The sequence below is a fragment of the Bos javanicus genome, chromosome 11 (genome assembly GCF_032452875.1).
Source record: "Bos javanicus breed banteng chromosome 11, ARS-OSU_banteng_1.0, whole genome shotgun sequence".
NCBI classification, from domain to species: Eukaryota; Metazoa; Chordata; class Mammalia; order Artiodactyla; family Bovidae; genus Bos; species Bos javanicus.
Genome location: NC_083878.1, coordinates 95313838 through 95336392, shown reverse-complemented (window position 1 = coordinate 95336392; position 22555 = coordinate 95313838). Strand labels below are relative to the sequence as shown.

General features: G+C 38.7%; 1 protein-coding gene across 6 annotated transcripts in view; it reads left to right on the top strand.

Annotated features, from left to right (window-relative positions):
• The window catches only part of NR6A1 (nuclear receptor subfamily 6 group A member 1), a 230232-nt gene that overhangs the window by 183470 nt on the left and 24207 nt on the right, over positions 1 to 22555 (top strand). For 4 of the 6 annotated variants that reach the window (XM_061431294.1, XM_061431295.1, XM_061431298.1 and 1 more), the window contains 2 exons: positions 8101 to 8343; positions 18212 to 18267. In XM_061431294.1, coding sequence (XP_061287278.1) covers positions 8101 to 8343; positions 18212 to 18267 — 299 coding nt within the window. The remainder of the gene's footprint in view (positions 1 to 8100; positions 8344 to 18211; positions 18268 to 22555) is intronic. The other 2 variants (XM_061431296.1, XM_061431297.1) reach the window with 1 other exon arrangement.

The window sequence follows — 22555 nt, the reverse complement described above, 5'->3', positions numbered from 1 at the left end:
TTTAAACCCTCAGATTTTCATCAATAACTCTGTCTCTTATCTTACTGAGCACTATAGTTACCAAGCACCATACTCTCTTCTTTGGTGCTCTTGTTTTTGTTGCTTTTATTTATTTATGTATGTATTAATTGAAGTATAGTTGATTTCCAATATTAGTTTTACATATACAACATAGTGAGTGATTCAATATTTTTGTAGATTATACTCCATTTAAAATTACTGTAAAATACTGGTTATGTTCCCATAGTCTCCATTTTGAAGTGCTTATTTGGCTGATTTTCTTCCCATTGTATTTTCAGGTAGACTAACACAGGTTAAGAACATTGAATTAATAGGTTAAGAGTGCTAAATGTTTGTGAACCATCTGCTTTATGGTAGCTCACTAGTGAACGAATACTGTAGATGTAATGAATCTGAAATTTCAGTGAGGCATCTAATAGTCATTCATGGTATCATTATGTATAAGATAGAGAAATGCAGGCCAGACTAGAGTGTCTGGCTAATTAACAGACCAAACTAGTTGAACAGCTGTTTCCAGTTGGTTAATTTGCTTAAGTCACGTTGAGAAGAGGCTCCAACAACTTGCCTGAGGCCACTTTCTGTTGAATATTGTTTTAAAGTTAGGAATGAATATTATCTAGTATTAACCATACAAGGTAAAAAGGAGGAGGGTAAAATAACTAATATACCGGGTGGCCAGATCCCCAGAGTTCCACAGACCAGAATGATATATGGAATTTCTTATATAAAGATAAAATTGATCAAAGACAAATGTAAAGTCCAACTCTAGAGTTCAAGAAATCCTACTTTTCTCAGGAAAGGACTATGAAAGACATATATTAATGGTATACTTGATAAATACTTCAGGATTTAGATGTCTGTATACCAGATGTGAATTAAGTATAGGGGGATTGGAAATACAGCAGTCTCAGAAGTTTTTGAATTCTTTTTTTTTTTTTTTTAATTTGATTTTATTTTTAAACTTCACAATATTGTATTAGTTTTGCCAAATATCGAAATGAATCCGCCACAGGTATACCCGTGTTCCCCATCCTGAACCCTCCTCCCCCCTCCCTCCCCCACCCTCCCTCTGGGTCGTCCCAGTGCACCAGCCCCAAGCATCCAGTACCGTGCATCGAACCTGGACTGGCAACTCGTTTCATACATGATATTATACATGTTTCAATGCTATTCTCCCAAATCTCCCCACCCTCTCCCTCTCCCACAGAGTCCATAAGACTGAGCTATACATCAGTGTCTCTTTTGCTGTCTTGTACACAGGGTTATTGTTACCATCTTTCTAAATTCCATATATATGCGTTAGTATACTGTATTGGTGTTTTTCTTTCTGGCTTACTTCACTCTGTATAATAGGTTCCAGTTTCATCCATCTCATTAGAACTGATTCAAATGTATTCTTTTTAATGGCTGAGTAATACTCCATTGTGTATATGTACCACTGCTTTCTTATCCATTCATCTGCTGATGGGCATCTAGGTTGCTTCCATGTCCTGGCTATTATAAACAGTGCTGCGATGAATATTGGGGTACACGTGTCTCTTTCCCTTCTGGTTTCCTCAGTGTGTATGCCCAGCAGTGGGATTGCTGGATCATAAGGCAGTTGTATTTCCAGTTTTTTAAGGAATCTCCACACTGTTCTCCATAGTGGCTGTACTAGTTTGCATTCCCACCAACAGTGTGAGAGAGTTCCCTTTTCTCCATACCCTCTCCAGCATTTATTGCTTGTAGACTTAAGGATTGCAGCCATTCTGACTGGCGTGAAATGGTACCTCATAGTGGTTTTGATTTGCATTTCTCTGATAATGAGTGATGTTGAGCATCTTTTCATGTGTTTGTTAGCCATCTGTATGTCTTCTTTGGAGAAATGTCTATTTAGTTCTTTGGCCCATTTTTTGATTGGGTCATTTATTTTTCTGGAGTTGAGCTGCAGGAGTTGCTTGTATATTTTTGAGATTAGTTGTTTGTCCGTTGCTTCATTTGCTATTATTTTCTCCCATTCTGAAGGCTGCCTTTTCACCTTGCTAATAGTTTCCTTTGTTGTGCAGAAGCTTTTAAGTTTAATTAGGTCCCATTTGTTTATTTTTGCTTTTATTTCCAATATTCTGGGAGGTGGATCATAGAGGATCCTGCTGTGATGTATGTCGGAGAGTGTTTTGCCTATGTTCTCCTTTAGGAGTTTTATAGTTTCTGGTCTTACGTTGAGATCTTTAACCCATTTTGAGTTTATTTTTGTGTATGGTGTTAGAAAGTTTTTGAATTCTGATTTCAGTTTCACTCCTGGCTATATAACCAATTAAATTTCCTTACGTCTTTAAGCTGGGCTGCCCTTGTGGCTTAGCTGGTAAAGAATCCACCTGCAATGCGGGAGACCTGTGTTCGGCCCTGGGTTGGGAACATCCCCTGGAGAAGAAAAAGGCTACCCACTCCAGTATTCTGGCCTGGAGAATGCCATGGACTGTATAGTCCATGGGGTCGCAAAGAGCTGGTCATGACTGAATGACTTTCATTCACTCACTCACCTCTTTAAGCTTCATTTTTCCCATTATAAAATGTATATCATTTTTATAGCATTATATCATCAATAATTATAAAATACTATGTGTTTACTGGTGACTGAATGACTTTCATTCACTCACTCACCTCTTTAAGCTTCATTTTTCCCATTATAAAATGTATATCATTTTTATAGCATTATATCATCAATAATTATAAAATACTATGTGTTTACTGGTGTTTGCTGATAGCTGCAAATATATAAGACTAATTGAGCCTTAAATTAAGGAGAACAAACCATTCAGTTCTGGTTACTTGGTTTTATGAGAAATTTTGATACTGTATGATTAAGACTAAGAAATAGAAGAATTCACAGTTAGGAACTCCATTTATCTTTAAGTGAATGATTGGTTTATGAATTAGGCTAGGTTATACATATATTTTTTGCCCGCAAGCACATGACTCAAGGCAATGAGGAAGGCTTCAGGTTAACAGACTTTGGCTCAGTGTAAAGTAAAACTTTTGAACCATTAAAACCATCTAAAATGGAATGAATGGAATGAAGTACCTTATTGAGCCACTGGAGATGTGCAAGTAGAGTATGGGGTAACTAACCCCTTGTCTAGGAATATCATAGAGGGAATGCATGCCTCAGGTCAACTTGTTCAAGACAACTTTAAAGGCCCCTTCTAACTCCAAGATTCCTGGTTATATGAGGATAATGATACCTCTCACAGTCATTGTGATGAATAAATAGTACATGTAAAAACTTGAACATTGCATGGTACACGACCGAATTTTTTTTTCCCATATCTACAAGATAAAAATAATCCTTGCCTGGGTCTTGGTACAGGTGAGATAAGGAATGTAAACATGCTTTAAATACCCTTCAAGTCCTTTATAAGAATAGGAGTTGCAAAAACCTATCTGACATCTGGCCAAGAACCATTTAGGGACATTTTGCTTATGTTTGTTCATTTACAAAGTAAAACATTGGATTTTTAGCTTTTGTATGTTTGTTTTTCAAGAGGAGAAAGGCCTGACTTACTTGCATAGACTGAATAAACCTGACTTGCTTTGGCCACAGAGTATGTTAGTTAGGTGCATAGACTTTGGGGTTCCCAGCCCTAGCTCCCTTTCTTACTGGCTGGGTGACTGTTGAAAAGTGATATCACCTCATGAGCTTCATGAGTTTCTTCACCTATAAAGTAGGGTACCTCATTTAGGTTTGTGGTGGTGATTCAGCACAATAACATGTGTTACGTGCTTGGCTGAGAGCCTACACCCAGGTGCTCAGTTAACAATAGCTTCTTCTGTTATTTCCCGCTTCCCTGGTGGCTTAAACCATAAAGAATCTGCCCGCAATGCTGGAGACCCAGGTTCAGACCCTTTGTTGGGAAGATCCCCTGGAGAAGGAAATGGCTATCCACTCCAGTATTCTTGCCTGGAGAATTCTATGGACAGAGGGGCCTGGTGAGCTATAGTCTGTGGGCTCAGACAGGACTGAGGGAGTAACATTCACTCTTCTGTTATGATCTTTCCCTACATGCTATAAGAGAAATTTGCCAAATGCTTCTTTGAAGGGCTACAAGTTTGATTGGAAGAGGGCCTTTCTCATTTATGTTTGAGAAGCTTCCGTCTGAGTTGGTTTCCTAGTCTGTGGCATAGACAAGGGTTTATAGAAGCAAAACATGGCAATAAGAATAGCTATGGCCAAAGAAAGCAGTCAGAGGACCCCAAGAGAATCTAGTCTCTGCACCCATCAGTGGAGAAGTATCTCCCTCTAGTCTTTGATGTCAGTGTGGCCTCTTTAATGCTTATGAAAAGAGCAAGCATGTTACAAGACATGAGCAGATTCTTAAAAGGTCTGTATTTGATTGTTCTGGGGGGGCCTTTGCTCCTTGATCCATCGAGATGCTGCACAGAATGCCTACAAGTGCTGTATGAAGACGTTATTGATCACCAGTCCTGAGACTGGCAGATTAAGCTCAGCCACTTCCTAAATGGACTAGTTACTTAACTTTTTTTGAGATCTCTAAATGTATTCATTTACAAAATAGTGATAACAATTGTACTCATCTATGGGATTATGAGAATTACATGACACAACACAAAGAAAGCACACTGCCTAGTTGTAGGTGTTCAGTGAAATCATATCCATGAGGTGTAGTTCTTGTAGATATTGATTAATTATAACCATTTTAAAGTCTATTCTCGCAGAGTTCTTGTATATATTTTAATGTATGCATATAATAGAATATTGACAACTTCTACAAATAATCAATGCTGGAGAGGGTGTGGAGAAAAGGGAACCCTCTTACACTGTTGGTGGGAATGCAAACTAGTACAGCCACTATGGAGAACAGTGTGGAGATTCCTTAAAAAACTGGAAATAGAACTGCCTTATGATCCAGCAATCCCACTGCTGGGCATACACACTGAGGAAACCAGAAGGGAAAGAGACACGTGTACCCCAATGTTCATCGCAGCACTGTTTATAATAGCCAAGACGTGGAAGCAACCTAGATGTCCATCAGCAGATGAATGGATAAGAAAGCTGTGGTACATATACACAATGGAGTATTACTCAGCCATTAAAAAGAATACATTTGAATCAGTTCTAATGAGGTGGATGAAACTGGAGCCTATTATACAGAGTGAAGTAAGCCAGAAGGAAAAACATAAATACAGTATACTAACGCATATATATGGAATTTAGAAAGATGGTAACAATAACCCTGTGTACGAGACAGCAAAAGAGACATTGATGTATAGAACAGTCTTATGGACTCTGTGGGAGAGGGAGAGGGTGGGAAGATGTGGGAGAATGGCAATGAAACATGTAAAATATCATGTAGGAAACGAGTTGCCAGTTCAGGTTCGATGCATGATGCTGGATGCTTGGGGCTGGTGCACTGGGACGGCCCAGAGGGATGGTATGGGGAGGGAGGAGGGAGGAGGGTTCGGGATGGGGAACACATGTATACCTGTGGCGGATTCATTTTGATATTTGGCAAAACTAATACAATTATGTAAAGTTTAAAAATAAAATAAAATTGGAAGAAAAAAAAAAAAAAGAAACCAAGAAAAAAAAAAAAAGAAAATTTAGATTCTCCAGAGCCAATCACGATTTCCTGACAGTATTCCATGTCCTATTTCTAAGCCCCTTCAGCAGCTCAAGCCCAGCACTTTAAGAGGTTTCATCTCACACATAGTGCTGTTGTCACGCCATTCATTGGCCTATTTGGCCTTGCCTGGTTTAGTTTTTTAATTTGCTATTGTAACTTTGCGCTAATGTTTTCCTTGAGCTTCCTTTGAATTTTTTAAAGGAAAAGAAAAGGAATGCTTATTATACCAGTGCCACTTTATAGGAAATCTTAGCCAAGTTTCTTTTAGCTGCAAATAACATAAACATATTTAAGTTAGCTTAAGGAAGGATTGTGTTATAGAAACTGATATTCCCATGTTTATCAATTTGACCAAAGTTAGGAAGTGAATACAGATCTCAGAAAGACTTAGAAAGGTCTATAACTAGGAACTGTTCAAAAAACCTAGGCAATTCCCCTTTTTGTTTGTCTTTCCCTATTTCCTTAGCTGTGTGGTCTCATATGTCTGCTTTTCTCTGCATACCTGCTATTTGCTGTGTGACTCTGAGCAAGACTCTTAATAGGTCTGTGTCCTTGTATGAAAAAAAAATGCATTAGTTTCCTATGTTGCTGTTAAAGACTACCAGAAACTGGGTGGCTTAAAATGACAAAAATTTGTTCTTTCACAATTCTAGAAGCCAGAAATCCGGAGTCAATAAGCTGAAATGAAGGTGTGGGCAGAGCCACACTTTCTTTAGAGGTTCTGAGGAAAAATCCATTATTTGCCTCTTTGAGCTTGTAGTGGCTGCTGGTTAGTCCTTGGCTTGTGGCCAGTGTTTCCCTCTGTCTTCACATCACCTTCCCCTGAACACGTGTGTGTGCTCCTGCATGTGCACATCCTCTGCTATCTATATCAAGTCTCCCTCTAGTCTCTCTTATAAAAACGTATGTGATTAGGCATAGAGAATAGACATGTGGTTGGGGAGGGTAGGGGAAGAATGGATTGGTTATTTGAGATTAGCAGATGCAAACTACTACATAGAGAATGGGTAAACAAGGTCCTGCTGTACAACACAAGGAACTATTGTCAATGTCCTGTGGCAAATCACAATAGAAAAGAATGTGAAAAAGAGTGTACATCTGTATAACGAATCACTTTGCTGTAATTGACACAAAATTGATCAACTATACTTCAATAAAATAAATTTTAAAAAACCATGTGAGGACTTCCCAGTGATGCAGTGGTTAAGACTCTGTCTGCACTTTCAGTGCAAGGGATGAGGGTTTGATCCCTGATTGGGGAATGAAGATTCCACATGCCATGTTGTGCAGGAAAAAACAAAAAAAGTAATTGCAAGTAGGCCCACTTTTATAATCTGCCCTTAATGTGATTATATCTACAAAGACTTTTTTTTCTTATAACATTTACAGGTTCTAGGTATTAGGACCTGATATCTTTGAATGGCCTTTATCTAGCCTACTACAAATGGGGATCATAAAGACATATCTCAAATTTGGCAAATAATAAAGGCTGTATAAATGCTAGCCTCGTTCCTTCTCTATATCCTTTCTGTATATACCATTATGCCCTTCTTTAACATTGCTTTCACATACTTTTCTGGAATGTTACTATCACTTTAAGAGTGAACCTATTTGGATGATAATGAAAATAATAGCTATCATTTATTAACTGTCTATGGTAGCCCAGGCACTATATACTGTGCTTGAGTATTTTATACAATATAAACTCAATATATATAAATATATGCTTGAGTATTTTATAAAAACGCACAGTGTTTTATAAAATAACTGTGCTTGAGTATTTTATCCATGTTATATAGATGACAGTAAAATCCCCATTTTACAGATGAGAGAAACTCAGCTCAGAGAGGTGACGTAACTTAATTTGCCCAAGTTCACCCACCTGCTAAGTGCTGGAACTAGGGTACAACTAAGAACCTTTAATTTTGAGGGCTGTGTCCTTATACCTTGCTTGTGACTGAGTGCGGTTCATATCTCTGGTCTTCTGCCTTGTCCTCTGATCAGAATCTTTCCAGGAGGTTTCTTTTTTTCTGTTTTTTGTTTTAATTGATGTATAGTTGAGCATGGAAGCTTCTCCACTGGTTAATAATTTTAACTATCATTTATTGGGTGTATACCATATGCTAGACACTTACATACATGATAAGTAATCCTTATCACCTTCCTACAGGGTAGGTGGTAGGCTACCGCTAAAGAAAGTAAGGGAGAGGGAAAAGCCTTCCACATTTCTGATTTGGATACTCTAAGTGATGATGAAACTCAGAGAACATGAGGTCTTTTTTAGTTAGGCTTTGTTTGTGGAATCTACAGGTAGATGAAGGAGTTTGTTCCTACAGCAAGATGCCACTTCTGCCAGTTAGTCTGGAGGTTATGTTCAGGATCTACCCAGGGTTGCTTCTTTTAGAACTGCAGGCTTAAAGCCATCATTCCCACTATGTTCTAACTTTCATGTGTTCAGTTTCTGTTCCAGATGATCGCGCTGAACAACGAACCTGTCTCATTTGTGGGGACCGTGCCACAGGCTTACACTATGGAATCATCTCCTGTGAGGGCTGCAAAGGGTTTTTCAAGCGGAGCATTTGCAACAAGCGGGTATACCGGTGCAGTCGTGACAAGAACTGTGTCATGTCTCGGAAGCAGAGGAACAGGTGCCAGTACTGCCGCCTGCTCAAATGCCTCCAGATGGGGATGAACCGGAAAGGTGAGTGGTGCTTGCAGCTCTACTGCCCACCCTTCACCCATCACTTTATCTTCAGTGTCAGCTAGTAAGCCTTGGAGTTAGACATTTCCTACGCCTACAGTCTATACCAGGCCTTGTACTGTGTATGTACTCATAATCCAAAAGTGAATCTGCCTACAAGGATCTCCCAGATTAGGTGGGTAAAAGACAGATGAGGCATTAAGGATCCTGTGAAAAGGAGTGCACAGGCTCCATGTGGCAAGACCCCAATCAACAATCAGGTGATAATAACTAGGATTAATATACTCCACTAGTTTTTTCAGGGCATGATGAAAAGAAGTAGGAATTTTATATGAAAAGACAAGAAAGCTGTAGGTCCCCTGAATGTGTTGTCATTCTGTTTGGTAGAATCATGGCATACTCAGGTTAGACATGCCCAGAAATCTGCATCCAAGTTGGTGAAGAATTGGGGATTTATTGGCAAGTTTTCCAAGAGCCATTAGCTTAAAATGACACAAATAAACCAATATTCTAAGGGAGTTGGCCTGGAGGGCAGCTTTGAAGAATGAATTGGGCTGATGGAAGCAGAAAAACCCCTAGAGAGTTTTTAGAAGGGTCCAGAAGAAGCAGAAGGGGAAAGTAATGGCATGGATGGTGACATACTGAGTATTTGGCCTCACCAGAAATTGAAACTGAAGACTCAAATTAATAGTAAATTAATTAATAAAGAGTGGGGCAAAATGTTGACCTTTGTAGGTGCTAAATTTGAACTACCTGAGAAGGACACCCATAGACATCCACTAAGGAAGTTGGATCTATAAATTGGATTGGAACTGAGGTGACAAGCCCTGCCTACAAGTAGAAGTTTGTGGAGCTGTTGGCATAGAGTAGTAAAGTTTTGTTAGTGGGTAGAAATCACCCACAGAGAAAACTTGGATATAAAAGAGAGAGCCAGTGTCAGAACTGTAGGAATATTCTCATGGAGGGTGGAGAGTGGTGCAATGTAGTTCAGTAAAAGAGCCCAGACTCAGGAGGCAGAGGTTGATGACAGACTAGATCTGTGACCTTGGACAGTTTGTTTTATGTCTCTAATGCTCAATAATCTTTACCTTTATAGTGATATAATACTTTCAGAGCTCTCTAGAAGGTTAAATATGACAGTGTATATAAAATACTCAGCAAGTTATTAGGAGCTCATAGTAGTAGTATGGGGTGGGGATTAGTCAGATTTAATGAATTGTTCAACTTTTGGTTTTGTAGATACACTCAGATATCCTTCAGACTGATTTTTTAAATTGTATATGTTTCTAAAATTGTAAACTTGCCTATTACAAAGAAAGGTGAGAGATAACGGGCTTCCCAGGTGGCTGAGTGGTGAAGAATTCACTGGCTGATGGAGGAAACGCTGGTCCATGGGGTCCTTCCTCTCCCTGAAAATCCTCTCCCTTCCCCACTGTCAGTTTATCCTATAGAAATCCCCCAGTACCAAACAAGTAATGTCTTGAAGAGAGAGTCTGGTCATTCATCTGTCTCATATTTATCTAATTTGGTTTTGGTCTCCAGTTTTCTCCGCTTCCTTTGTTGCCCTCATTGAGAGAGTGGGACTGTTAGTCGCTCAGTCATGTCCGACTCTTTGCAACCCCATGGACTAGCCCGCCAGGCTCCTCTGTAGGATTTCCCAGGCAAGAAAACTGGAGTGGGTTGCCATACTCTTCTCCAGGGGATCTTCCTCACCTAGGGATTGAACCTGAGTCTCCTGCATTGCAGGCAGATTCTTTATCTGAGCCACCAGGGCCTTCATTGAGTTTTATCAAAGCATGTTTATGGGTTGCCTTCTTGACTGTTCTCTGATGAACCATCCTGTTTATTCAGCGTGTTAAGATTCTGAGGCTTCCAGCCAAATTTGCCTGTTTCAGAGAAGAAGAAGCTTATCCACAGAAACCGTCTAACCATATCTCGGAGAAAAGGACACAGGAGGTGTGAGGGATGTAAAGCTGCCTTTATTTGCATGCCAAGCAGGCAGGCTCAGTTGCACAGTGAAGGCTTTGTCTCAGAGAGAAACCCTGCCACCTACTGGTTGGTTCTGAGAAAGCAGAATTAAAATCGCAGTTGCCACTGGAGTATTTCGGGGGCAATAGAACTATGGTGTTTGACACATAATTTTATGTATCTTGTCAAAACCTATAGAACTGAACACCACAAAAGAAGTGAATTTTACTGTATATAATTTTTTTGAGCAACCATTATTGAAAGGGGAGGAGATAAACTGTAGCCTATGGCAAATGAATCTAACTAATAATAAAACTAAATCACAAAGACTCATTGAAGAGAATGAAGAAGAAAAGAGCTAGCCTTGGAAAATAGCATTTTGATTGTATACTATTAAGACAAAAAGAACTGTATATAAACAAAGCACTCTGATTTATAAATTTGATTCTCTCAAGGTTATGGTTTAGGAATTCTTTCACTACTTTGTATACTGGGATTGAACACATAAGTAAATATATTGTTGATAATGAGAGTTGAGTTTCTCAAAACGGAAAGAAGTTATAAATCAGGAAAGAGGAAGGCTAGAATGAAACCTCAGATGCTAGATTAGACTCAGAGGTTGTTGTAACATGGATTCATGTTTAGATAGATTAAAAAAAAATAGTTGTGTATGTAGATACATGGATTTGGTATATATACATGTATTGCCCGACTCTAGGCATTGTGAGGAGCTAGAAGCAGTTACAACCCCAAGAGTAATGAGCACACCTAGTATCCATGCCTTGGTTTCTTACTATCAGTAAAAGGAATCAAGACTCCCTGGAGAACTGGTTGACTTTAGGACTGAGGCAGGGAATATATAAGATGAGTCTGGAGCATCTTGTGGTGCCAAAAAGAATGTGCTATAGATATAGATATATGTTAGTTTATATTAGTTCATAACCCAAAGAATAAAATATCCATGAGTTCATACTGATAAAACGAATTGAATAAATAGAGGAATGATGGTTCTTCCTTACTGAAGAATTCTAATTAGTAAGTGTAGAGAAAATAAGAGAAATGGAAAGTCACCATTAGAGCACCATAGTAGTTGCTATAGGCAAGATCTACTGATGGATGCTAAAATAAAAGGCCATAGATTTAAACAGAATTAGAATATTTAAAAGTCTCAGAATATTTAGTAATTACAAAAAGAAAAATAGTACTTTTCAGTATTCTGACAGATATTCTTTAGCCAAGAGATCAAGAGTAACATGAGTGTGTTTACATGGACATGATGGATCCCCAGTATGATCACTAAGAAGGGCACACATGCACATGTACACACACAGGGATGGAGAGAGTCATTCCCCAATCAAATCACGAGAAAACATACAAGCCCAAATCAAGCAATATTCTTCAGAATAACTGGCATTCTACAAAAGTCTCCAAAAGTGTCAAGGTCATAAAAGATAAAGACTAAGAAGCTGTCACAGACTGGAGGAGACTATGGAAACATGACAACTACATGCATTGTGAGATCCTGGGTTGGATTCTGAAACAGGAAAAGGATATTAGTAGAACTAGGAAAATCTGAATAAAGTCTTTGGTGAATAGTGTTGTGCAAAGTTAATTTTCTAGTTCTGATGAATGGTCTGTGGCTATGTAAGCTTAGTTTACAGAAGGGAAAGCTGGGTGAGGGTATATGGAAATTCTCTGTATTATTTTACCAGTGTTCTATAAATCTAAACTTGGCCTCAAATTTTAAAGATTAACTATTTAAAAATACAGCTGCCATGTGTACCTTCAGGCTATGTCCCCCATCTTTGACACAGATATCTTTTCAGAACTCAGAATTGGCTGGTCAGGAAATTAGTTAACAAATCAATGAGGGAGATTTAAATAATGGTGGAAAGTAGAGGCTGGACCCTTTCTTTTCATCCCCACTACTACCTGAGTGCCCCCAATACACGTTCTTCTCACACATCTTGCAGTCTTTAGGTAAAGTCAGGAGTCCTCAGAATAATTTTTAAGACTACTCTGGCATCCCTTTCCTCCCCTCCATATAGGGGGAAGAATTATGTGCTCTTCCCACATAAAGCAGCTCTCTTAAGAACTCAAGGATGTTTCATGTTTTGGCAGCTTTGCACATTTGGTTTTATCTTCCTGGAATATTCTACCCCCTTTTTCTTCACCTGACTTATTCACTCAGTTTTTATTTGTAATATCTTCTAAGAAGCCTTCTCTGACACCACCCCGCACTCACCCGATGACCTTCTTGTACTTCCGTAACCCATTTTTGCCCTCTGCACAGTACTGATCACCTTGTGCTCTTTGTCTGTTCCCCCCATTATTGAGTGATCCTTTCAAGGGCTGTGACCAAGTCTTACTTTTCTCTTATATCCCTTTTGGTGTAGGATGCTTCCTGGTTTGATGAATTGACTGTGGTTGGTCAGGGATAGGGGAGACTGGATAGGAAGTTGGGTGAGGGGAATATTGTTAAAATCATTGGGGGCAAGAGGAAACTACACTGATCCACATGGGAAATTCATATCAATTAAGTAGTTTTGTGGAAATATAAAATTCCCCTAACTTTGTTGTCTCATAACTTGCTAGATAACTAGTTCAAAAGTCCTCCAAGTCAACCTTCTTGGAGGAGGTTGGTGTTTGTAAAAGACATTGTGAGATAGTGATGCTGTGGCATTGCCATGTCACTTGACCAGGATAAACACAGAGTACCGTGAAAGAGAGAAAAGATTTGAGCAGAAATCTTAAAGGAAAAGAAGCTCAAACTCCTTAGAAACTTAAAGAGCTTTGTAAAAATGATTCCCGCTTCAGTCACTCTTCCTTAATGTGTATTATTAACTATTTGAGAGTAAGTTGAAGATTGATTCCCCTTTGCTTCTCACATAATTACAGCACTGTTATCAAAATCAGGAAATTTAACATGACATAATACTATTAATATGAAATTAAAAGATGTATGCTCCTTGGAAGAAAAGCTATGACAAATCTTTACAGTGTGTTAAAAAGCAGAGATATCACTTGCTGACAAGTCATCCATATAGTCAAAGCTATGGTTTTTCTAGTAGTCATGTATGGATATGAGAGTTGGACCATAAAGAAGGCTGAGTGCTGAAGAATTGATGCCTTGGAACTGTGGTGCTGGAGAAGACTCTTGAGAGTCCCTTGGACTGCAAGGAGATCAATCCAGTCAATCCTAAAGGAAATCAACCCTAAATTTTCATTGAAAAAACTGGTGGTAAAACCAAAGCTGCAATACTTTGGGCACCTGCTGTGAAGAGCCAACTCATTGGAAAAGACCCCGATACTGGAAAAGATAAAGAGCAAGAGGAGAAGGGGGTGACAGTTGGATGGTATCACTAACTCAATGGATATAAGTTTGAGCAAACTCAGGGAGATAGTGAAGGACAGGGAAGCCTGGCATGCTGCAGTTCATGGGGTTGCAGAGAGTCGGGCATGACTTAGCAACTGAACTGCAACAATACTATTAATTAATTGCCCATCATATTTAAGTTTCACTTGTTATCCCAATGTCCCTTGTAGCAATTTCTATTTTCTAATCCAGGAGCCAGTCCAAAATCACACATTGTATTTAGTTCTTAGGTCTCTTTCAGTTCAGTTCAGTTCAGTCGCTCAGTTGTGTCCGACTCTTTGCGACCCCATGAATTGCAGCACACCAGGCCTCCCTGTCCATTACCAACTCCCGGAGTTCACCCAGACTCACGTCCATCGAGTCAGTGATGCCATCCAGCCATCTCATCCTCTGTCGTCCCCTTCTCCTCCTGCCCCCAACCCCTCCCAACATCAGAGTCTTTTCCAATGAGTCAACTCTTTGCATGAGCTGGCCAAAGTACTGGAGTTTGAGCTTTAGCATCATTCCTTCCAAAGAAATCCCAGGGCTGATCTCCTTCAGAATGGACTGGTTGGATCTCCTTGCAGTCCAAGGGACTCTCAAGAGTCTTCTCCAACACCACACTTCAAAAGCATCAATTCTTCGGCGCTCAGCTTTCTTCACAGTCCCAACTCTCACACCCGTACATGACCACTGGAAAAACCATAGCTTTGACTAGACAGACCTTTGTTGGCAAAGTAATGTCTCTGCTTTTGAATATGCTATCTAGATTGGTCATAACTTTCCTTCCAAGGAGTAAGCGTCTTTGAATTTCATGGCTGCAATCACCATCTGCAGTGATTTTGGAGCCCCAAAAAATAAAGTCTGACACTGTTTCCGCTGTTTCCCCATCTATTTCCCATGAAGTGATGGGACCAGATGCCATGATCTTCGTTTTCTGAATATTGAGTTTTAAGCCAACTTTTTCACTCTCCTCTTTCACCTTCATCAAGAGGCTTTTTAGTTTCTCTTCACTTTCTGCCAAACTGTGTTGTAAAACAGCATGGCATATTCAGGAACTAACAGTTCTCTATAGGTACAATGTAACACTTGTGGCATAAGATGAGAATGGAGAGTCTCATAAGAACCAGATCCCAGAGAATCTTGAATGCCAAGCATGGGAACTTGAATTTAATTAACCCATAGACCACAATGAACCCAGGGGATTTTGAGCAGGGGTTTGATGTAGTTAGCTTTGTGTCCGTCTTTCTGGTTTCGTTGGTTTCGTTGGCTGCCCACCCCTAAGCAGGTGAGGAATGCGTTCTAGAGCAGGAAAAATATTTGTGCTTCTTCTAAGCAGATAGGAGAACCGTAGCTGATGCCATTTTTTTAGGTTTAGATGAGAAGTGCAGCATAACTCTTTCTGTGATCCTACCCAAATGCCCTTTGTTTTGTTAAGTTCACTACCAGAAAGACTCAGCCCTGCTGAAAAACTTGCTCTTAACTCAGTGTAGCATCAAGGAACAAGTACAGCTTTAGAATAAGAAGACCTAAATTGAAATCCCTGTTCTATCAATTCTTAACTGAGTAACCTTGAACAAGTCCCTTTTTGTTTAAACTGCATAGGATATTAACGTATACTTTGTGTGTGTGTGCACGCGCTGCTGTTTTATTTTTTAATTAATTATTTTAATTGGAGGATAATTTCTTTACAATATTGAGATGGTTTTTGCCATATAGCAACATGAATCGGCCATGGGTATACGTGTGTCCCTCCCATCCTGAGCCACGCTCCTCCCACCCTCCCTCCCCACCCCTCTGGGTTGTCACGGAGCACTAGCTTTGGGTGCCCTGCTTCATGCATTGAGCTTGCACTGTCCATCTGTTTTATATACGGTATTGTACATGTTTCAGTGCTGTTCTCTTAAATCATCCCACCCTCGCCTTCTCCCACTGAGTCCAATAGTCTGTTCTTTATATCTGTAGCAAAGGAGGTACAGATGTAAAGAACAGACTTTTAATATATACTTTTTAAGGTTGTTGTGAGGATCAGTATATCTGAGTATGATATAAGTTTTAAAGTATGAGCCAAATTTTTATTTTAACAGAGGCACTATGACATAATGTTGTTGCCCACACTTCAGGCAGTTTCATACCATTTTAACAAATGTTACCATCTCTGATTAAACCAGTACTATTGTTTATTTTATGTTCTTCTTTAAATTATCTTTTTGAAAATATCAAAGTGAATTTTCAAACAGTTTTTAGCACTTCAGTGAATGGAAAATCAGTATTTTTTAATGCACATTAGAATAAATGTATAATTAAGAGATTATCTATGCACAACCTAAAATTATATTTCTCCAGTGGGGTGCACACACATTTTGGGAAATTATAGTGGTGGAAAGAAAGTTGGTCTTAATCTGATAGCCTGGGTTCCAAATCTTGATTCTAATATTTAGTTTCTATCACCCAAAGGAAAATATTTTTCTGAGCATTAGAGTTATTTGTTCAGTGGGAGTGATAATACTAATAATACTTCAATCGTGGGTTAACTTTACGCATGACAATACCTAACATGTATATGCATTTCTTACTCCAGGTGGGGTTGAGGGACAACACAAGTTTTTAAATAACAGAACAAGAAATTGGTAAGATGTAAATCTTTAAAATTTATGGCACTTTAAACAAGAAGGAAAGCATGTTGAATTCCTTCTTCACCTCCAAGACATTGAGAGTGAAATATCAAGTGAGAAATATTCAGTGTTATACCTGCCAATGATAGATTTTTGTTCTGTACCTGTGAGCTGAAGCAAAGGTATATGTGAGATATCAGTATTGGAAATAGAAGTGTCTAAAGACTGTCACTGGCCCTGAAACAGCAGCAAGTAATTTTAAGATGTTTAGAACTTGAAATTAGGTTAAAAGAGAACAACCATTATGTCTCTAGGTAATATATATCTAGCTGTATATGTTTCTTGCCCCCAATTCACAGTAGCCTTTTAAAGTAGACTGTTACCTCCTACTTCATAAGTGGAAAGTAGTCACTCAATCGTATTTAACTCTTTGCAACCCCATGAACTGCAGCCCACCAAGCTCCTCTGTCCATGGGATTTCCCAGGCAAGAATACTGGAGTGGGGTTGCCATTTCCTTCTCCAGGGAACTTCCCAACCCAGGGATCAAACCCAGGTCTTCTGCATTGCAGGCAGATTCTTTGACTTCTGAGCCACCAGGAAATGCCAAGCCCTATTCTTAGAGCTTTAGCTAAATTATATGTAACCCTCACAATTCCCCATAAGACATGTTCCAATATTCCTCTGTTTTTCTGTAAAACTGAAATTCAGAGAGATGAAGAGACTTGTTTGTAATTACTCAGACCTAGCAAAAACAGGATTTAGATGCAAGCTTGTCTAAGTTGGAATGTGTATTCTTCTAGGACCAAGAATGATTTCTACTTTAAGGAAAATGAACTTCCTGTCAGCCTTTCAATTATCCCAGGTAACTGTTAGGCTTGGAGCCTTTACCTTTACAGGCAACCAACCATGCCCTAAGGACTTTATAGATTGGATAACTTAGCCTAGAAGTAAAAATACTATATTTAAAAGTGGAAATATTCTTTTTGTCTCCAGAAATAGATGGGGAAACAGTGGAAACAGTGTCAGACTTTATTTTTGGGGCTCCAAAATCACTGCAGATGGTGATTGCAGCCATAAAATTAAAAGAGGCTTACTCCTTGGAAGGAAAGTTATGACCAGCCTAGATAGCATATTGAAAAGCTGAGACATTACTTTGCCAACAAAGGTCCATCTGGTCAAGGCTATGGTTTTCCAGTGGTCATGTATAGATGTGAGAGTTGGACTGTGAAGAAAGCTGAGCTCTGAAGAATTGATGCTTTTGAACTGTGGTGTTGGAGAAGATTCTTGAGAGTCCCTTGGATTGCAAGGAGATCCAACCAGTCCATCCTAAAGGAGATCAGTCCTGGGTGTTCACTGGAAGGACTGGTGCTGAAGCTGAAACTCGAGTACTTTGGCCAGCTCATGCGAAGAGTTGACTCATTGGAAAAAACTCTGATGCTGGGAGGGATTGGAGGCAGGAGGAGAAGGGGACGACAGAGGATGAGATGGCTGGATGGCATCACCGACTCGATGGACATGAGTTTGGGTAAACTGTAGGGGTTGGTGATGGACAGGGAGGCCTGGCGTGCTGTGATTCATGAGGTCGCAAAGAGTCGGACACGACTGAGTGACTGAACTGAACTGAACCTTCTTGAATTTATCAAGGCTTTCAAATTCATCATCCTGGTGGGATATTTGTAGCTGTAGGACTACTAATAATGCCATCATGTTTTTTGAGCATATTGAATGTATACAGTGTGTGTATCCAGTGCCTTGGGAGTCCAAAAGTATCTTCCTATGATGGAAAGAATATGTGCTTCGGGTCCAGAAAGACCTGTGTTTTAATCTTAGCTTCACCAATTACTACTTTGTGCTCTTGGCCAAATAAGTTTTCTCTTTGTGCCTACTCTCTTGTGGGCGTGCTTCTTACTATTTTATATTTACTTCCAGCAATCAGAGAAGATGGCATGCCCGGAGGCCGGAATAAGAGCATTGGGCCAGTCCAGGTGAGTTCTGGGTCTTACTCTGTGTGGTGCACCCTGGAAGCTGAAGCCTCTAGACGCTCCTGAAGCTGCTCACCTTGATCCTTTTATCTGCTTCTGGTGGGGAGCCAGCTTTACTTTCATTCCTGTTAAACTGCTTTTACAACCTGGGTATGAATGTGTTTTGAAAATCTTAAATATATAAAGATAATAATTAAAGTTCTTGTGATCCCTCAACTTGCTTAAAGGATTTTTACAGAAGGTTAACCCAATTCTGGTTCTAAAGCATCCGGAGGATAATTTATTTGTTAACTTTTTGGCCACATGGCTTATGGGATCTTACTTCCCTGACCAGGGATTGAACCCAGGCCCTCAGCAGTGACAGCATGGAGTTCTAACCACTGGACTTCCAGGGAATTTGCCAGAGGATTTTTATATCAGTCACTTAAGGTTGTAGGTTGTAGTTAGTCTGGCAGAAATCAGCAAGACTACTTAGCTATTCAATGTTGTTAAAGGTATTTCCACCTAAAGTTCATTGCCTTATTTGTAAAGTGAGGAAGGTAATACATTCAGTCCCACAAACATTCACTCAATTAATACTTACTGTTTACCAGACCCCCTGTACTGTAAACTCAGTCTAGTGGGAAAGACATGTTTTTGAAAAGCTGGGTTAAAGGTAGGTGAAACTGGTGGCAAAGAAAAAGCAGTTAAAAGGATTTTATAGGATTTCCCTGGTGATCCAGTGGTTAAGGCTCCATGCTTCCATTGCGGGGGATGTGGGTTCTATCCCTAGTTGGGGAGATAAGATCCCACATACCATGTGAGCCCCCCCCCCCCCCCGCCCCCGCAAGAAAAAAGCGGGAGGCGGGGGGAGAATGTTACAGAAGTCCAGGCAAGAGATATAGACTGGTTTCAAGTAGGGCAGTAATAGTGCAGATTGAGGAAAGGGAATAGATTCAAGAAATATTTAATAGGTAAAATTGATAGCAGTTATCCAGTTGAATGTGAGGGAATGAGAGAAAGACAGGAATTCAGAGTTGTCTTAAGACATACACTGATGATGTATGGGAGGGTTTTCTGTCCTTTGAGCCTGGTATACATATGCAATCAGTTGGATTCTCTTTTTAATCAAACATTTTTATTCATTTATTCAAATCATGTATATGTCTTGCAAATTAATATATTTCACTCTCCATTCATATCTGCTCTATTTTGTGTGATAAAAACATATAACATGAAATATACCTCCCTAACAAATTAAGTGTACAATACAGTGGTGTCAACTATATGCACATTTTGTATAGCAAATCTCTAGAACTTTTTTTTTAAGCTTGTGACTGAAACTTCAATAGTAATTCCGTATTTCTCCCTCCCCCCAGTCCCTGACAACCATCATTCTACTTTCCCCTTCTAAGAGTTTGACAACTTTTGATACATTATATAAGTGGAATCATGCAGTACTTGTCCTTTTGTGATTGCCTTATTTCACTTAGCATAATGTCCTTAAGATTCATCCATGTTGTAGCACATGATAGGATTCCTTCCTTTTTAAAGCTGAGTAATACTCCATTTTTGTATATAGCACATTTTGGGTTTTTTGTTTTTGCTCTATGGTTTTGTTCTATGGTTTTTGCTTTTAATTTTTATTGAAGTATAGTTGATTTACAGTGTTGTGTTTCTGTTGTACAACAAAGTGAATTAGTTACACATATATCCACTCTTGTTTTAGATTCTGTTCCCATTATAGGCCATTACTGAGTGCTGAGTAGAGTTCCCTGTACTGTAGAATAGGTCCCTTTTAGTTACCTATTTTATAGATAGTAGTAGTATAGGAGATTCTCAATCCCAATCTCCCAATTTTTCCCCCACCCATTACCCCTCTGGTAACCATAAGTTTGTTTTCTACGTAAATTCATTTGTACTATTTTTTTTAGATTCCACATAAAAGCTATATCATATGATATTTGTCTTTCTTTAGCTTACTTTCACTCGGTATGACAATCTCTGGGTCCCATCCATGTTGCTGCAGATGGCATTATTTCTTCTTTTATTTCATTCTTTTTTTATGGCTAAATAATATTCCACCATATATATGTACCACACCTTTATCCATTCCTCTGTTGATGGACATTTAGGTTGCTTCCATGGCCTGGTTATTGTAAGTAATATGTAGCACATTTTGTTTATTCATCCATTGATGGACAGTTAGATTGTTTCTACCTCTTGGCTTGTAGTGACAGTGGCCTTGGCTACAATGAACATGGGAGTGCAAATATCACTTCAAGATCCTAATTTCAACTCTTTTGGATAAATACCCTGAGTGGGATTACTGTGTCATATGGTAATTTTGTTTTTAAGTTTTTGAGAAACCTCCATACTATTTTTATGTAGTTACACACCATTTTATGTTCCCACCCAAGTGCACAGGGTTCTAATTTTCCCCATCCTCTCCAGCACTTCTTGTTTTCTTGGGGGTTTTTGTTTGTCTGTATAGTTGTTTGTTTGATTCTGGCCATCCAAATAAGTATGAGGTGATCTCTCATTATGGCTTTGATTTGCATTTCCCTGGTGATTGGTGACATTGAGCATCTTTTCTTATGCCTTTTGGGTATTCATGTGTTTTCTTTGGAGAAATACCTATTAAGTATTTTGCTATTTTTTAATCAGGCTGATTAGTTTAGTTGACTATTGGGTTGTAGGAATTCCCTATATATTTTGAATATTAACCTTTATCAGATACGTGGTTTGTAAAAATTTTCTGGATGGTGCCTATTCACTTTGTTGACTTTGTTTTGCAGAAATCTTTAGTTTAATGTAATTCCATTTGTCTGTTTTTGCTTTGGTGTCATAATCACAAATTCATTGATAAATTAGGCTTATTGGATTAACACATATGAGCTACTATATATAAAATAGATAAGCAACAGGATAATACTTTATAGCACAGGGAATTACACACATTATCTTATACCTATAATGGAATAGACTCTGCAAAAATACTGAATCATTGTGCTATAAACCTGAAACTAACACAATGTTGTAAATCATCTACTTCAATGTAAAAAAAAAATTAGTGTCAAGAAACTTTTTCTCTATGTTTGCTTTTAGGAGCTTTTTTAATTTTATGTTTGTCTTTAATCCATTGAGTTGCATATAGTGTGGGTAAAACTCTAATTCCATTCTTTTGCATATGGATAGCTGGTTTTCCCAGAGGCTCTCCTTTTCCCATTGTGTAGTCTTGGCAGCTTTGTCAAAGATATTTTGACTGTATGTCTGGGCTTATTTGGGGGATCTGTATATCTGTCCTTGTGCCAGCACTTTACTGTTTTGATTACTTTAGCTTTGTAATATGTTTTGAAATCAGAAAATGCAAGGCCTCTAGCTTTGTTGTTCTTTCTCAGGATTGTTTTGGCTGTTTGGGGTTCTTTGTGATTTCATATGAATTTTAGGATTTTTTTTTTTTTCTGCAGAAAAAAATGCCATTGGAATTTTGATAGGGATTGCATTGAATCTATAGGACACTTCAGAGAGTATGGAGTTTTTAACAATGTTAAGTCTGTAAACACAGGATGTCTTTCCATTTATTTGTGTCTTTAATTTCTTTCACCTCCTTAGTTAAGTTTATTCCTAAGTATTTTATTCTTTTTTAATGCTATTGTAAATGAGATTGCTTTCTTAATTTTCTCTTCAGGTAATTCATTGTTAGTATATAAAAATGCAACTAATTTTCCGTGTTGGCTTTGTGTCCTACAGCCTTGCTGAATTCTTTGATTAGTTCTAATAGCTTTTTGGTGACATCTTTAAGACATAGAAAGACTGTATGTCTTGTGTGAACAGAAATAGTTTTACTTCTTCCTTTCTAACTTGAATGGCTTTTCTTTCTTTCTTTTTTTTAAATTTGCCTAATGCTCTGTGAGGACTTCCATTAATATCTAGAATAAATGTGGTAAGAGTGGGCATCCTTGCCTTGATCCTAATCTTAGAGGAAAAACTTTCCATTTTTTACCATTGGGTATGATATTAGCTATGGGCTTTTCACATATAGTCTTTATTTGTATTTGTTCATTTTATATTTAGATACAATAGAAAGTTTATCCATTGGGAAGAATTCTTAAGCATTTCCTCAATGAAAACCTTCCTCAGTATTACCTAATGTTCCTTTGTACCTTCTGTGGCTCTCTCACCATGCCAAGGGATCTTCAGTCATTTACATCTACAGACTCTCTCCCCAGAATTGAGGAAGCTGATGCTCAGAAAAATCTGTTTCATCTGTCATTGCATTTGTGGTTTTGATACTGGACATATAATTTTC